At 38.1% G+C, this 17105-nt stretch overlaps 2 protein-coding genes and 1 long non-coding RNA gene across 4 annotated transcripts; 1 reads left to right on the top strand and 2 right to left on the bottom strand.

Moving 5' to 3' along the window:
• Positions 1–502: 502 nt before the first annotated feature.
• LOC145493580 (uncharacterized) lies at positions 503–3031 on the bottom strand (the record flags this gene model as incomplete). The annotated part of the gene is made up of 1 exon (XM_081473072.1): positions 503–3031. A coding segment is annotated over one exon (1596 nt), but the record flags the coding sequence as incomplete, so codon positions are not given.
• On the top strand, positions 3003–15369 carry LOC145492587 (uncharacterized). Its single transcript, XM_081472019.1, has 2 exons — positions 3003–6072; positions 15216–15369. Exon 1 carries the CDS (start codon positions 4209–4211, stop codon positions 5361–5363), a length of 1155 nt encoding a protein of 384 aa, XP_081328145.1. The 5' UTR covers positions 3003–4208; the 3' UTR covers positions 5364–6072; positions 15216–15369.
• Positions 8981–12191, bottom strand: LOC145493100 (uncharacterized). Of its 2 annotated transcripts, none has more exons than XR_014050092.1 (2): positions 11938–12191; positions 8981–9147 (listed from the first exon to the last, which is right to left on the bottom strand). It is a non-coding gene; the product is annotated as an uncharacterized LOC145493100 (long non-coding RNA). The 2 variants fall into 2 exon arrangements; XR_014050093.1 differs by lacking the exon at positions 11938–12191 and adding an exon at positions 11608–11930.
• Positions 15370–17105: the final 1736 nt, after the last annotated feature.

The raw sequence follows: 17105 nt of genomic DNA, 5'->3' as shown, positions 1-17105 counted from the left end.
TTTAGTGAGGTTAGTTTAAATGCATACAAAAGAATTTTAAATTGGCAGTCATTTACTATGAAAAGGGTCTATGGTTTTTGCACTCCAGTCTTGAATTCGGTCTGCTTATTAGAAGTTACTTTTTATCAATATCTGATAAGACCATCAAAAAAAACTCCTTCACAATGTATAAAATAGGGAACTAATCATAAGACAGGTCTGAAACAAGGCATTGATTTAAGGGTCAGGTCTTACATAGGGCATCAATTTTTTTGTCTGTTCAGAAATAGGGAAGGGACAATCACAGATTCTGGTCTTAAATAGGGTAACGATTTTGGAAAACGAGTCGCGCACCCCCACCCGATTTTTCTGGAAGTAGTCCCCCCACCCCCAAGTCCCCTGGGCAAACACAACATTAAAATGTTCCTTGGAAAAGTTAGCTGTGAAGCATGCACAGGATGGATCTTTCCGTCGATGATTAGTTGTGAGTATTGCATGGTTACTTGGCAAACTACAACTGGGGAAGACTGATATATGAAATATCATTGAATCGAAGTGCAGAACAACGATATACTTTTATTATGAACGCGATCATCGAAGTTACCAACGCAACATAGGCATTTGAACGGAATTTAAATCCATGACCGGTGTACATACATATACATACGTACATTTATTCCACGTCCCCAAGGGGCTTTTCAGTGAATTATGTAACAAAACAACAATAAAATACGATAAAATTAATTCTATATGAATAAAATCTAAAATGCACTAAGAAATTCAAATCGAATAGAAGCGAAAGAATGTACTGCTATACCCACATACATATGAAGCCCCTTCAGGCTACTTGGGAGCAGCTTACTTTGGGAATTGTTGCACACCCGTGGATGTTCGAAATTTAAGCGCATATGGCTTGGCTCAGAAGTCGGCATGACAACCGCTTAAGGTCGGAGAATCTCGCAGCTGCTGTTCTCCGAGACTGATGATCTATTACGATATTAAATCAATTACAACCTCTTCCTTTTATAGTTTGTAACAATCATTCAAACCTGCCAGGCCAGTTTTGAAGCCCCAATAATCCTAATGAGTCAGATTAAACATTACGAAATTATCAACGGCGGAACATTTGTGTGAAGCCGTGTTTCGTGACACACTATCAAAAGCATTATAGTAACTTAGAGTATATGGAAATCATAGTTGTTCAACATGTGCTTTGTCATGCGAAAATTTTACACGCAATCGCTCCGGTAGAAGAGCACGGCAACTGTACTGCATAATTATATTTAGTTTGCTGGTGTGAGCAGTAGAAACATGAAGTCCAACTGTTGCTGCTGTAAATAGGGAGGTCGTCTGTAGCGCGGCTCGCGGCCTCTGTTCTTTTGCTTCCATCCAGCGGATTTTCGCGTAGAAGAGAATGCTCGCAGTCTAAGAAGGAAATAAAGCGAGACGAGAAAAATTATCTTTCTTTATCCTTCTTTCCGCCCCCGCGTTTCTCGCCGTTCGATCTTCTTCTTCTTCTTCTTCTTTTTCTTCTTCTTCTTCTTCTTCTGCTGCTGCTGCTTCTGCTTCTGCTTCTGCTACTGCTACTGCTTCTGCTGCTGCTTCTGCTTCTGCTTCTGCTTCTGCTTCTGCTTCTGCTTCTGCTGCTGCTGCTTCTGCAGCTGCTGCTGCTTCCGCTTCTGCTTCTTCTTCTTCTGCTTCTACCTCTTCTTCTGCTTCTGTTTCTTCTTCTGCTTCTGCTTCTGCTTCTGCTTCTGCTTCTGCTTCTGCCTCTTCTTCTTCTCCTTCTTCTTCTTCTTCCGCTTCCGCGTCTGCTTCTGCTTCTGCTTCTTCTTCTCCTTCTACTTCTGCTTCTTCTTCTGCTTCTGATGCTGCTGCTGCTGCTTCTGCTTCTGCTGCTTCTGCTTCTGCTTAAGCGCTCTGCTTCTTCTGCTTCTGCTTCTTCTTCTGCTTCTGCTTCTGCTTCTTCTTCTGCTTCTGCTTCTACTTCTTCTTCTTCTGCTCCTTCTTCTTCTTCTGTCTTCTTCTTCTTCTGTCTTCTTCTTTTTCTTCTTCTTCTTCCGCTTTCGCTTCTGCTTCTGCTTCTTCTTCTTCTTCTTCTTCTGCTTCTTCTTCTGCCTCTTCCTCTGCTTCTTCTTCTGCTTTTTCTTCTGCTTCTTCTGCTTCTTCTGCTTCTTCTTCTTCTGCTTCTGCTTCTTCTTCTTCTTCTTCTGCTTCTTGTTCTGCTTCTTCTTGTTCTGCTTCTTCTTCTTCTTCTTCTTCTTTCGCTTCCGCTTCCGCTTCTGCTTCTGCTTTCGTTTCCGCTTCTACTTCCGCTTCTGCTCCAGCTTCTGCTCCTGCTTCCCCTACTTCTTCTGCTTCTACTTTTGCTTTTGCTTCTGCTCCTGCCTCTGCTCCTGCTTCCTCTTCTGCTCTTGCTTCTGCTCCTGTTCCTGCTGCTGCTCCTACTCCTCCTTCTGCTACTGCTTCTCCTGCTGCTGCTCTTGCTCCTGCTCCTGCTCCTGCTGCTGCTGCCCCTGCTCCCGCTTCCGCTCTTGCTCTCACTCCCGCTGCCGCTGCTGCTGTCGCTCCCGCTCCACTCCTGCCATTGGTCCTGCTCCTCCTTCTGCTCCTTCCCCTGCTGCTGGTCCTGCTCCTGCTGCTGCTCCTGCTCCTTCTCCTTCTCCTCCTTCTCCTCCTTCCCTTCTCCTTTTCCTTGTCCTTTTCCTCTTCCTTCTCTTTCTACTTGTCCTTGTCCTTGTCCTTGTCCTTGTCCTTGTCCTTCTTGTTCTTGTTCTTGTTCTTGTTCTTGTTCTTGCTCTTGCTCTTGCTCTTGCTCTTGCTCTTGCTCTTGCTCTTGCTCTTGCTCTTGCTCTTGCTCTTGCTCTTGCTCTTGCTCTTGCTCTTGCTCTTGCTCTTGCTCTTGCTCTTGCTCTTGCTCTTGCTCTTGCTCTTGTTCTTGTTCTTGTTCTTGTTCTTGTTCTTGTTCTTGTTCTTGTTCATATTCGTGTATTCGCGTCGCTTTTATGGAAAGCTTAGTATTTAGAATTATATTATTAAGGTTTGATCTTATTCATTAACAAGCTACCTATTACTCCCCATAGCATAGCTTTTAAAATTGTATTTATTCTGTAGCACCTATTACGTAACCTACATTCTTTTATTGCGTAACCAGTTCTTTTCTATGCCCTTGTAATCAATCTTTATCCAATAGTTTTCTTTCCCTTTCTCTCATTTTACACCTTGCGTTTGCATATTTAGGGTTTTGGGGTGATACGTGTTGTGAGGTTTTTCTGTGTGTAGAAGAAGAAGGTTGAAGTGCAGTTACGAGCGAGGTTAGAAAGTGGCAGGAACACGTCCAGAAGTACATTTTCATTACTGGGAAGCCATCAGTAAACCATTCCTAAATTCACGACAAAGAGCCATTTGCCGGGAAACGCGAGTGCTAAATAGCTGGTCGAAGCCATAGAAGGACAAGCGTAAAGTTCTGCGGAAGTAGACCGTAGACAGTTGGAGTAAACCGGAGAAGTCAAGTTGAAGTATACCAGACTGAGTGAAGACGTAACCGGAAGAAGTAAGTTGAAAAGTGGGAGTTGTTTACTTAGACAAATTTTCTGTCATCACCAACCCGCTACAACTGCGGATGGTTTGTCACGACTTGACAAATTTTTGCCGAAGCGGATAAATCTTCAAACGTACCGCCGACAAAATTTTTCCCGGGTAAAAACTGGACAAAATCGTTTAAATAAACAAAGTTGTGTTTATCTTGTCAGTCATTTGTCAAAAAAGCTTTTAACGGTACAAATTTAGCGTCTGGGATGTTTCTCGCTCGTGTTGCGAAACTAGATTTGAACGAATTTGGCGACTTTCACCGCAGTCAATGCGGATGCAACCGACGAGACAAAAAATTTTCACGACCAAATTTGTCCTCAGATTTGGTCACGGACAATTTCAGTTTTGTCTGCTACTGCGAATCGGCCCTACATCCAACACTGCGGTGATGAGATCACAACGTGGTGTGCGCCACGTCGCTTGGCATGATTCACGGAATACAGGAAATCGTTGACGTCATACATTACTCACTCTTGTCTCAAACTGCTTCCTCTCGTATCACCCAGCTATTGATCATATTTCCGCCTCGTTTATAAAATCTCGCTGACTTGCGAGCCACTTTTAGCTATTCATAGCAATAGGAAGCTGCCATAACTAACCACTTCCCGAGCTAAGGTCAGCTAACGCTGCTCAGTCGAATGGACGTCAAGTGGTATAGCAAGTATGTGTTTCTTGTTGGAGCCATTTTAAGTTTTGCTGACCCGATCACCGACATACTCACACTGGTGCAATTTTACCGCGAGGATCATAAGACATGGTTTGCCGTTGGCCTTGGTTTTGTGTTCCTACCGTGTGTGCCTTTTGGATACTATTATGTTGTTCTCGAACGGCTACTTACCAACGCAAATGTGGAGCTCGAGGGAAGGCGAGCTCCGTCTTGTCACTGGTTAAAGTCGTTTCTTTCCGCTTTCCATCCATTCTCAGCTGCTGTGGCCAGGCTCAAAATGTTTGTGTTCTGCTTGAAGAACAAGAATGATAATGATGAATGCAGGGACGTTTACAGCCAGGCTGCTGCGTTCTTTGAAGCCGTTCTTGAATCAGCCCCTCAGTTCGTCATCCAGTTGTACGTCATCAGCATACAACATGAAAGAGTTAGCGTCATTCAATTGATATCTTTACCCGTCTCGTTTCTTAGTTTAGTCTGGACATTCACATCTGCTGAAGAGCTATTTCATAGACGTGTAATCACTAATGATATTCACGTTAAAAGCAAGTGCTTTCTTTTTGTAACCAATTTATTTCTCATCAGCAGTCGATTATGCGCCGTCGGTTACTTTACCGTCAGTTACAAGTGGTGGATTATCAGTATTGTGACGTTACACTCCATTATTATGGTAATTGTGGGATACATTTTCTCCTACCGGCAAATAAGGCGACCCCATATCCAGCGCTTCATGTCAATCCATGGCGCAGGCGAGTTCATATTTGGAAAGTTTTGCGTGCAGTGGATAAAGGATGATTTACCATTCTTCCTTCTCAGTAACAGGAACACTATACGGTGGGTTGCGAATGTTCTGTTTGTGGCAGAAAACCTTGTGATGATCCTATTGTTTTATTTCAGTGGCCATTCCAACAGCTGGTACGCGTTACCTGTCACAGTTTGCGTCTGCTCGTTTACTGTTCTTGGCGGAATAATGCGAATCACTCACTTTTCTGTTCTAGAGGAAGAAGACATATACTCCCGATATACTGTTAAAACTATACTTGAGTTGATCGACGGTTGCAAAAAAAATATCACTACCATTCCATCAACTAATTTTCAGACTTTTTACTACTACGAGACAGCAGTGTGATTGTCACGCAAGGTACAAAAAATGGATCGGAACCCCTTGACTGGACCCGGACAACTGAATGATAACAATTATTCCAAGAGCGTGCGTTGGATATCAGGGGGCGCGTAGCGCCGAGTCTCTTATGCAACAAGCGCGGGTGGGAGAATTGTTTTATTAAAAACGCACCCAAAGTATAGAAAACTAAGATCGTACGCTTACCATATTTGTAAAGCATGGCATAATCGCACATATAGCATGATGGCTAAGCCAATGAAAATTCTCGAATTCCATTATCCAACGATTGAATTTTCAATGGCGTCTCAATGCATATGATTAAAACATAATTCGTGCTAGCAGCCTATTTGTGACATGTTTATGACAAACAGCTAATACTATAATTTTCCGCAGAGAGTTATTTCTACCTAGTTTTAACACGGCTACGTATGAGAAACACTCACTCGTAAAATTTAGACCCAAGACTCTGGAGTAAGATATCACGTAAAGAAAAATCGGCAGCCAGCCTTCAACAGTTCGGATACGCAGACTTGGTCTAAGTAACATCCTTGAAGGCTGAAGTGGCTGCCATCTGAGTAACTGGTTAGACTAGTTATTTTAGTTAGTTTATATGGGTCATTTGTTCTGTTTCATTTAGCTAATTATTTGCCGTTAGGCGCATTGAGTGAAGAAATGTAAATATTATTATTATCTTTGTAATTCATAATTTAATTTCGTTTCACTGGAAAAGTTGAAAATTTACAGAGTACGTAAATAACATGTAATTAACATGTAAATAATCAAAGAGACTGTAAAGATTAATTTACATGATTTTTCCCCTTTTACATGTTTTGGAGGTTTCATGTAAAAAACATGTAAATATTTCAAGTGAAACATGTAAATGATGAAGAAAACACTGTAAATGTTTCAAAGCGAAGGGCTAAGATCATGTAAATAACATGTACACTGTTCCTGCAAATACTGTAAATAGCCTGTAAATTTCTTGTGATTCAACCTGGAAACCCGTGAATAACATATAAATTTAATACAGGGAGGCTGCCATAATACTGTAAATAACATGTAAATAAAAAGGGGAGGCTGTAAACAACATGTAAATAAAAAAGGGAGGCTGTAAATAACATGGAAAATGAAAACAGGAGCCTGTAAATAACGTGTAAATCAAAAAAGGAAGCCTGTAAATAACATGTAAATCGAAAAAGGGAGCCTGTAACTAACGTGTAAATCAAAAAAGGGAGTCTGTAAATAACATGGAAATTAAAAAAGGAGCCCCTAAAGAACATGTAAATCGAAAAAGGGAGCCTGTAAATAACATGTAAATTGAAAAAGGGAGCCTGTAAATAACATGTAAATAGAAAAAGGGAACCTGTAAATAACATGTAAATCGAAAAAGAGAGCCTGTAAATAAGATGGAAATCGAAAAAGGGAGCCTGTAAATAACATATAAATCGAAAAAGGGAGCCTGTAAATAGCATGTAAATGGAAAAAGAGAGGCTGTAAATAACATGGAAATCGAAAAAGGGAACCTGCAAATAACATGGAAATTGAAAAGGAGAGCCTGTAAATAACCTGTAAATTGAAAAAGAGAGCCTGCAAATAACACGTAAATCGAAAAAGGGAGCCTGGAAATAACCTGGAAATTGAAAAAGGGAGCCTGGAAATAAACTGTAAATTGAAAAAGGGAGCCTGCAAATTACCTGTAAATTGAAAAAGGGAGCCTGTAAATAACATGTAAATCAAAAAAGGGAGCCTGGAAATAACCTGGAAATGTACAAAGGGAGCCTGTAAATAACATGTAAATCGAAAAAGGGAGGCAGAAACCCTGTACGATAAATAACTTGTAAATAATGACTTGAAGAAAAATGCATGGAATGTACTGTTGTATTGTAATCGAATCTGTTAATTATAATAGCAGAAAACATGCAAATTTATACAGAATCAGAAATTTATTGCAATCAGAACAAACTCAGTAAAATTCAAATAGTTTTTATATGCCTTGAATAAGGTTTACAATGTACACATTGCAACAAATAAAGCATGTTTTCTTTTCTTTCTATCCATAACAAGACGACTTAAATGTAATTTTGTGTATGGCCAAAATATTTTAAAATACCATGACTGAGCTCCTTTAACCGAATTCAAGCACTTTTCAAGAAGACTACTAAAATTCAAGACCTTTTCAAGATTGTGCAAAACCACGTCATATTCAACTCTATTTAATCATAAATAATAAAATGATTAAGAACTATACTGTTGTCAGCTACAACTAGTGAAAATTTTGCAATTTAGGCGTATTACTAAATTAAAATTGTTTGCAAATGGATACCTGTCTTAAATATATACTAAATTCACAAAGTCAAATGTAACATAATGATAATACCTTTGTCATAAAATGAATGAATAAGCTGTTTTTTTCTTACTAAGCAATAAATGTAGGATTAAATTAGCCTTAATAATTATTATGAAAACTGTGGGAGGCACGATGACCTCGTAGTTACATGTAGTGCGCTCAACTCCTGATCGAGCGGTCCGGGTTCAAGTCCTAGGTGGGTACATTCTGTTGTGTTGTTGGGCAACACACTTTACTCTCAGTGCCTCTCCACCCAGGTGTATAAGTGGGTACCAGCGAATTTAATGGTGGAGTAACCCTGCAATGGACTGGCATCTCATCCAGGGGGAGTAGAAATAGTCCTAGTCGCTTCCTGCTACAGAAAGTGGGATAAGCTCCAGTCTGTTAGGCCACGTGGCTCATATGCAGACTTTACCTTTACCTTATTATGAAAATTACTGCAATGTGAGTGTGAAATATTGATCAACTTTTTTCATAGAGTGAATTGTTCTTTTGAAATAACAGAAAACAGGGAGAAAAACCTTTACCACAAGATAGAGATTGACATTTTAAATTCATCATAAAAACATTCATGCCAAAGGAATACTACATTGCATAACATAAAACAAGGCTTCTGACATCTTTTAGGCTATGTTTACAAAGTTACAGTTTCCTTCTTTTTCCAAAACTTTACGGAATCCAAACAGGACAAACATTTTGGACCCCTGACAAAACATTCACTGTAAACAATATTCAAAATTTTACTTTTTCTTTTTGTGATAAAAAAAATTGTACTGTAAAAAAAAGAAATTTCATAGGGACCTGTTGAAATTGAAAGGCCTATCTAGTATGATAGTTCCCATAACACATCATAAGTTAATAAATTATTGTTCTGGTACTACATGTATGTAAACATAGCCTTTGCTTTTTGTGATGAAATTTTATAGCTGCTGTATTGAACAATAAGTATCAACCTAGCAATCTAAGATATTCAAATTTAATGCTAATTCACTAACACAGGTACGGTGTAGGTGATACTTCAAAGCATTAAAAATAATGTTTAAAGTGGTTGAATTTATGCCAGAAAGTGTTGAAGGTCACCATGTTAGACTGTAATGCACCAGGGGCCCATTTCTCGAAGGTCCCAAAAAGTTTTCGCACCCAGAAAGCCATACCAAAATCTGAAATCTTATGCTTACAGAGCTGTTTTATTCACTTATTCTCAATATGAACAGAGGTTTCCTTCACACAAGAAGTTTCAGGCATATACAGCTCTTAGTTTTTAGACACAGCTCAAAAGATGGCTTTGTGGGCCCAAAAAGTTTCCAGGACCTTCAAGAAATGGACCTTGGACCCCTTATAGAGTCATAGGTACTGTAGACTTCTCAGTGGCTGATTTTTTCCTGATCAAGCATCAATGCCAAGGAGTATGCATGTATTGACCACTCTCAATTTTACTTCATCCTACAAGTAACATAAAACATTTCGTTAAATAAGATAAGTTATGTCTGAGTATGAATCAGCAAATTCTGTGTATGATATCAATCAGCGAATTTTACACTGGAGTTATTATTTTGTTTCTTATCATTCCAGTTTATACTGTGACATTTGAAATTGGACTGTAGCCGGTCATGTTGACTGGCCAAAGTAATTTTAGCTCGGTCACGTCTCATTTCTGACTAGTCAAGATATTTACGAAAAAATCACGTACACGTAATGTGAGCCAAATTAAACCCACAAATATAGTTTGTTTGTTCCAGTCACTGCTAGACCGTTTAAGGATTGGCTTAATATTTTTCTGAACAGATTTAACCCCAGTCACTCGAATGGCATTCCTATTGATCTTGAACGCATGACAAACAGCAAGCGAATAGTCTTTAGCCGTTCAAACAGATACATGTATGCATTGGTGTATGTTTTCGTTAGAGGTCATAATAAAAAAGAGATAAAAACTCTCAGATTTACAGTTGGGGATTTGATTGTTTATTCAAGAATGAACGTGACCGTCTCAACATGACATGACTGGTCAACATGACCGGCGAGTGAAGTTTTTGGCCGGTCAAGTCACCATTCTGGCTGGACATTGCCTGTTGACCGGCCATTATTTTGAGCCCTGAATATTCATCAATCAAACAGATCTTACATCTACATCTGTAGCTACTGTGTGACAAAAAATTTGCATCTCTGATTGGAAGGCACTGAATGTCAGAGGATGTAGAAGAACTCAACTCAAAATCTGTGGCAGTAAGTATTCAATGTTCACTATCTCCTACATTGTAATATTCATGCACAATAAATCAAACTCCTATCAAACAATGTTTAAATAATAAGTCAAGCTATTTGCAGGCACAATTTGATTGTTTCTTACGTGCACTTATGCTCTATTGGTGGACAAAGGTACAGATGATGTCATAAAAGTTTGTTTTTGTTTCTCTGTTATGTATTACGAAGCAGATAGATTCTATGTTGTCGTGCATCTGTTCAGTTATAGATCACAGAAGACATCAAAATGTGGTAAAAACATCAGTGACACACGCCTGAAAAATTCACAGATTCTGTGACACACTCTGGTAATGGCTTATGTGACTATTTTTTGTTTTTACCACATTTTGATGTTATCTGTGACCTACTCAAAGCAGGAAAAAACCCAGGTCTGATTTCCTCAGCCAAGTAAATTTTGCTCTTGGGCAAGCGAAAATAGAAGTTCAGTGGCCCAGTGGGCAAGTGAAATTAGAATGTAGTGTCAGAAGTCTTGTGAGTCTGACTAAAAATGCCAGCTTGATAAATGATAATTTCCAGTCATTCCATTTCAAAACTTAAGACCTAAAGATTAGTTATTTATTAGGTTGAAAGCAAGAATTAGTTTGGAATCCGAGTGTACTTCATTCGCATTTGTCCTCTGATTTCCTCACTGGCCACCACACTGGCAACTAATATTTAAGTGGGGCAAGTAAAAACTGAAATTGACTGGCCCACTGGGCAAGTGACTTACAATTTTTTTTCCTGCCCTGCTACAGATGCATGAACAGATGCATGACACATGAAACCTACATGTATTTGGTAAGAACCCAATTTCGCACAAGTAAAATGTGCGGCTGTGACAGGGCTCTAAAGTGTTGTCTGGTCATCCCAGGGTAAGGCAATCAATTGAAATCGATCCATAAATTGATATAAATCAATAAATTGAAATTAATGTAAGTGTTATCAGTGCTATCGATCAATTGAAAGAAATTCATACTCACATGCTAGAAAAGTTTCAAGTTATCAGTTTGATTTTACCAAATTTATCAGTCATTAGAGAATCAATTGAAAGTTGGTCTCTCTTTGTTAGTTCACCTAAACTGTAGAAAAATTGTGTCCCTCAACACAATGTTTGATTGTCACTTTTTTATGTAGATTTCAAAGGCACTACCAAAAACCCCCAAAACATAGTCCCTGATACATGTATGCCAGCAAAATATTCTGTTTACGAGACACAATGTTATGTTTTTATGCAATTGTATTCATGATTTCATATTTCACTTTAAATCTTTTGTTCATTTCTTTCTTATTAAATGTTGCTTAAAAGATAAGCTAGTAACAGCACAATTGATAATGCTTATTGAAAATTTGATCACAATCGATTACTCATGACAAATCCTTTTATTGATTTCTGATATCATTGACTAATTTCTATTGATTGTTATGAAATAATCGATTGACTATACTGTGTCGTCCAAGACAAGTAGATTTTCCTGCCTGGGCAAGTTACTCTTCCTTTTTTTCAAGTCCTGTGTAGTTTTCACGACAGTTTGAGGTACATGTATCAGCACTACAGTATCAGCACCAGTGGGTGCAATGTCCATGTACAGTTGTGTATAACAGCATATTGTAACTTGCATGTAGGTACAACTGTAGACACTTGAGTAACTTCAGAATACTTACTCTAGCATAAGAGAAATTTCTCTGCTGAAGATGGCACATTACATTTTAGCTTACTAGCATACACATCAGAGGGCAACATAACCTCACAAGAGCACGCATCAGAAAGAATCATGAGGTGCATATAAGCCAATAACAAATGTCGCATGCTCTGCTCAGTTATCGAGAACAAAGCTCTTTATGCAAGGCAGGTAAACATCACCAAAGTCGATTCCACAACCAATGTAACTTCTCCTTGATAATGACACATTCACAACCAAAGGCAAAACGAAATGTATACGTATCTTTACATTACTTGACTCTGCTCGTTCAATTTATGCAAAACTTGCTTACCTGTTGTTTTTGTTGCCTGTAAGCGCTATCTTCAACTTCTGGGTAACGGTAAACTTTGCCTTGAAACCGTGCACGGTGGCGAAGCGAAGGTAGAGTGGATTTTGGCCCGCTAAAACAGAGCTCGAGTTCGATGCAAGTTCCAACGAACTGCCAAACATGGCAGGAGAACCGAGAGAACCTGGTACCTAACATGAAGACCGCTGATTCCCGCTTGTTGGAGATCGGGCACTCACAAGGCTGGTATGCTCTTATAAAGGGACTGGGATAGCAGTGATGGCAATGAAAGCAAAAAACAGTAGAAATCACCAAAAACAAACAAACAAACAAACAAACAAACAGTGAACATGCAAGGGCAGACTTAGTTGTATTAATCTTACTTGTAGAATGTTCATGTTTCGGAATATTTAACGCTCTAAATCGATGATATTTCGTTCATTCTCATCGGTTCAGGGGCACAACTGTGACCTCGAACTTTCGCGATATGAGAAATTTAATGTTTGTTGTTTTTCGGATTGTTAAAAATATCATTTTGGGTACCGAAAAAAAGTCAGCTATCATTTTCGGAAAGGCGATAAGACTTAACGTTTTCGGGAAATGGACAAAAAAGCCCTAATAAGTTCGAGAATACTCAAGCTCCTCTAGAATAACCGAACAGATAATTTTTTTTTTTGCGCAACCTAAAATTAACCTACAGAGCTTTGAAAGTACACCAGATAGCCTAAAACAGCGTTTAAAAGCATTCGAGAGGAAACGGTCGTTGGGTGTCCCCTATGGTTCCCTGCCTAACCTAACTCCGCGTCAGTTCAAACTCGGTCACCAGGGCTCTTTCCGTCTTGAACTCACACAACACGTGACGCTTTCATGGTCCTTCATGAATAAATACGTACGTGTCCGAGAATTAATTCTTCTCTTTTCTAGAGATGTAAGCTTGGGACGCCTGCATGTGCAGTAAAAATTCTAGTTTTATTTTGTCGTTGTGGGTGCGCGGAAAGTTCACAAGAAGACAGCTTAATTAGTACGGGGTCGCACCCGTGCAACTTCTAGGTTTTCCATGTACATGGTTTTTACATGTTTCTTACAGGCTCCCTTTCTTTCATTTACATTGTTTTTACATGTTTCTTACAGTCCCCTTTTTTCATTTACATGCTTTTTACATGTTTCTTACAGGCCCCCTTTTTTCATTTACATGCTTTTTACATGTTTCTTACAGGCCCCCTTTTTTCATTTACATGGTTTTTAAATGTTTCTTACAGACTCCCTTTCTTTCATTTACATTGTTTTTACATGTTTCTTACAGGCCCCCTTTTTTCATTTACATGCTTTTTACATGTTTCTTACAGGCCCCCTTGTTTCATTTACATGCTTTTTACATGTTTCTTACAGGCCCCCTTTTTTCATTTACATGCCTTTTACATGTTTCTTACAGGCCCCCTTTTTTCATTTACATGCTTTTTACATGTTTCTTACAGCCCCCCTTTTTTCATTTACATGGTTTTTACATGTTTCTTACAGGCTCCCTTTCTTTCATTTACATTGTTTTTACATGTTTCTTACAGCCCCCCTTTTTTCATTTACATGCTTTTTACATGTTTCTTACAGGCCCCCTTGTTTCATTTACATGCTTTTTACATGTTTCTTACAGCCCCCCTTTTTTCATTTACATGGTTTTTACATGTTTCTTACAGGCTCCCTTTCTTTCATTTACATTGTTTTTACATGTTTCTTACAGTCCCCTTTTTTCATTTACATGCTTTTTACATGTTTCTTACAGGCCCCCTTTTTTCATTTACATGCTTTTTACATGTTTCTTACAGGCCCCCTTGTTTCATTTACATGGTTTTTACATGTTTCTTACAGGCCCCCTTGTTTCATTTACATGCTTTTTACATGTTTCTTACAGCCCCCCTTTTTTCATTTACATGGTTTTTAAATGTTTCTTACAGACTCCCTTTCTTTCATTTACATTGTTTTTACATGTTTCTTACAGGCCCCCTTTTTTCATTTACATGCTTTTTACATGTTTCTTACAGGCCCCCTTGTTTCATTTACATGCTTTTTACATGTTTCTTACAGGCCCCCTTTTTTCATTTACATGGTTTTTACATGTTTCTTACAGGCCCCCTTTTTTCATTTACATGCTTTTTACATGTTTCTTACAGCCCCCCTTTTTTCATTTACATGGTTTTTACATGTTTCTTACAGGCTCCCTTTCTTTCATTTACATTGTTTTTAAATGTTTCTTACAGCCCCCCTTTTTTCATTTACATGCTTTTTACATGTTTCTTACAGGCCCCCTTTTTTCATTTACATGCTTTTTACATGTTTCTTACAGGCCCCCTTTTTTCATTTACATGCTTTTTACATGTTTCTTACAGCCCCCCTTTTTTCATTTACATGGTTTTTACATGTTTCTTACAGGCTCCCTTTCTTTCATTTACATTGTTTTTACATGTTTCTTACAGGCCCCCTTTTTTCATTTACATGCTTTTTACATGTTTCTTACAGGCCCCCTTTTTTCATTTACATGCTTTTTACATGTTTCTTACAGCCCCCCTTTTTTCATTTACATGGTTTTTACATGTTTCTTACAGGCTCCCTTTCTTTCATTTACATTGTTTTTACATGTTTCTTACAGGCCCCCTTTTTTCATTTACATGCTTTTTACATGTTTCTTACAGGCCCCCTTGTTTCATTTACATGCTTTTTACATGTTTCTTACAGCCCCCCTTTTTTCATTTACATGGTTTTTACATGTTTCTTACAGGCTCCCTTTCTTTCATTTACATTGTTTTTACATGTTTCTTACAGGCCCCCTTGTTTCATTTACATGCTTTTTACATGTTTCTTACAGCCCCCCTTTTTTCATTTACATGCTTTTTACATGTTTCTTACAGGCCCCCTTTTTTCATTTACATGTTGTTTACAGGGTTACAAACATAACATTTCCAGACTTTTTACAGCATTCGCTTGAATTATTTACACGTTCCTCACATGGTTTAGCAAAGCAATTTACATGTTTTTTACAAAGGCAGATACTGTAAAAGTGCGTAAAATATTTTACGGGTTTTTACATGTTCTTCAAATGATTATTGTCGACAAAGACAATGTAAATCACTATTTACAGAACATTTACATGCTGCACTAAAAGCTGTAAGTTTCCTGTAATTTTATTGTACAAAACCCTAACATGTAAATTGTAATTTACAAAGAATGTAAATCAAGATTTACATACTGTAAATTAAAATTGACATGTCCATGTAAATTTTCAACTTTTCCAGTGTTTATTTTAATTAGATGGAGTTATTAGTATTATGTAATTTTACTTTTAGCTTTTTTAATCGATTTTAATTTGACCCATTTGTATTTTAGCTAATATTGTTCATATCTCACTATGCATCCTATTAGCAGGGGAGATTCTCCTCTGCTAGTTTTCATGGCACGTTAATAAGGTCATTGTAATTATCATTTTAACATTACTGCAATAGCAATAGTTCCTTTGCAGGGTGCTTTGTGTCGAAATGTTTCTCTAATGACTTCCTTATTTTAGATTCCTTTTAACAAAGGGGACAACATGTCACGTAGATGTCGGAAAAAGCTGAGAAAACGTAGAGCCAAGGTTATGATTTCTTCACTACTCCAAACGAAAATCTATTGGCTGTCAAAGCTAAGTTTTTCGTACATCACACCAGACAAAAGGGGACAGAGCTGTAAGAGCAATATTTACCGCTTTGGAAAGGTTTGTAATGTCCATTTTTGGGTCCCGTTCCTGAAGTGATCAGTCGATCCAGAGTCGCGGCTAGATTCAAAGGCTATCTTTAAATTTATGTATAGAACAGTACACCGTTATACTAGGTAAAGTTAGCTGTTAAAATTCTTGTTCATATCATCTTACTAGGGGTTCGTGTGCCATATTGTTCGAGTTTTTTCAAATGGAAAGAAGCGATTGAAAAACAGCTCACTTCCTGACCAATCAAACATTAATTGAACAACGAATTTAGTCGCTAGATACCCAAAGACACCGTTTTCAGCGAAAGAAGTTGTTTTGATTTGTTTATAGCGAAGAAGGAAAGCTCACTCTATTAACAAATACATTTATCATCTGAAGCGGCAGGTTTTTCAATTTATCTGCTGAATAATCTTTGTGTCTTGTAACTGTAGATAAATACGCCGGGTAACTTTGAAAATGTCTGCTTGTGCTCTCAGCCTGCCTTTTTGTTTTTGTTTATGTTTTGTTTTGTTTTGTTTTGTTTTGTTTTGTTTTTTTTTTGATCAAGTTGACGCGCTCGTGTTTCTCTTGTCAGATCGCGGTCTGATTAAATTGATTTCTTAACATTAACGTGTCTCTTGCAAAGTTAAAGAGGCGTCAAGGAATTTCATTCCCACTGTTAAGCTTCGTGTAGGGGTCCTCATGAATCTCGTCATGCACTGCATGAACGCAATTATTTATACCAATATAAAGACACGTCCGCACATATCGAGATGTTGCGATGATGTAATTGTTTCCTTTGAAACGAGTTTTTGGAAGCTCTTTATTCGCAGAAGAATTACTTTAAGTGCCCGCCATATGTCGGAGATTAACTAAAGCCAGTACTCAAGAGAATTAAAACATGAACATTAATTGAACATTTCAACTAACAAAACAAGCTAATTTAAAATGAAAGTTATGCATAATCATCTTCAAAAAAGTAGCTCATGCGTCAAATTTTAAAACTGAATTTGTGGAATGTCGAAACACCGGAATATTAAAAACCTGGAACATTGAAATTGCCAACTTGTCATTCGCGCACAAGGAGGACGATTTCCCTAACAAATTTCTGTTGTCTGAAGTCACGATGGCTATGTTCGTCTTTAAGCCAACTGTTCATAGCAGAAGTCGTACTTGTTTTCTATTCTTTCTATTCTAGTTTTCCTTTGTCCCCGGTTCCCGGGTAACAGTATTCCTACTTTTTTTTTTTTTTTTAATTTGTTTCGTTACTTGCATATATAACAACTCAGACAGAAAAACATAAATGAGCGGCAGTTTATTCAGAAGGGTTTGGCGTACCTGTTTCTTTCACAATAATGAAGACGAGTCCTTGATCGAAAAACATTTTCAGCAGTTATCTTCCATTCCTCTGTAAGCAGATCCAAGAGGATGCTGTGGGCTTTTCAGATTACTGTTTTTCTAT

Source organism: Orbicella franksi, chromosome 7 (genome assembly GCF_964199315.1).
Source record: "Orbicella franksi chromosome 7, jaOrbFran1.1, whole genome shotgun sequence".
In the NCBI taxonomy this organism is placed as follows: domain Eukaryota; kingdom Metazoa; phylum Cnidaria; class Anthozoa; order Scleractinia; family Merulinidae; genus Orbicella; species Orbicella franksi.
The sequence above is the reverse complement of the archived record's forward strand: the minus strand, read 5'-3'. Positions and strand labels throughout refer to the sequence as shown.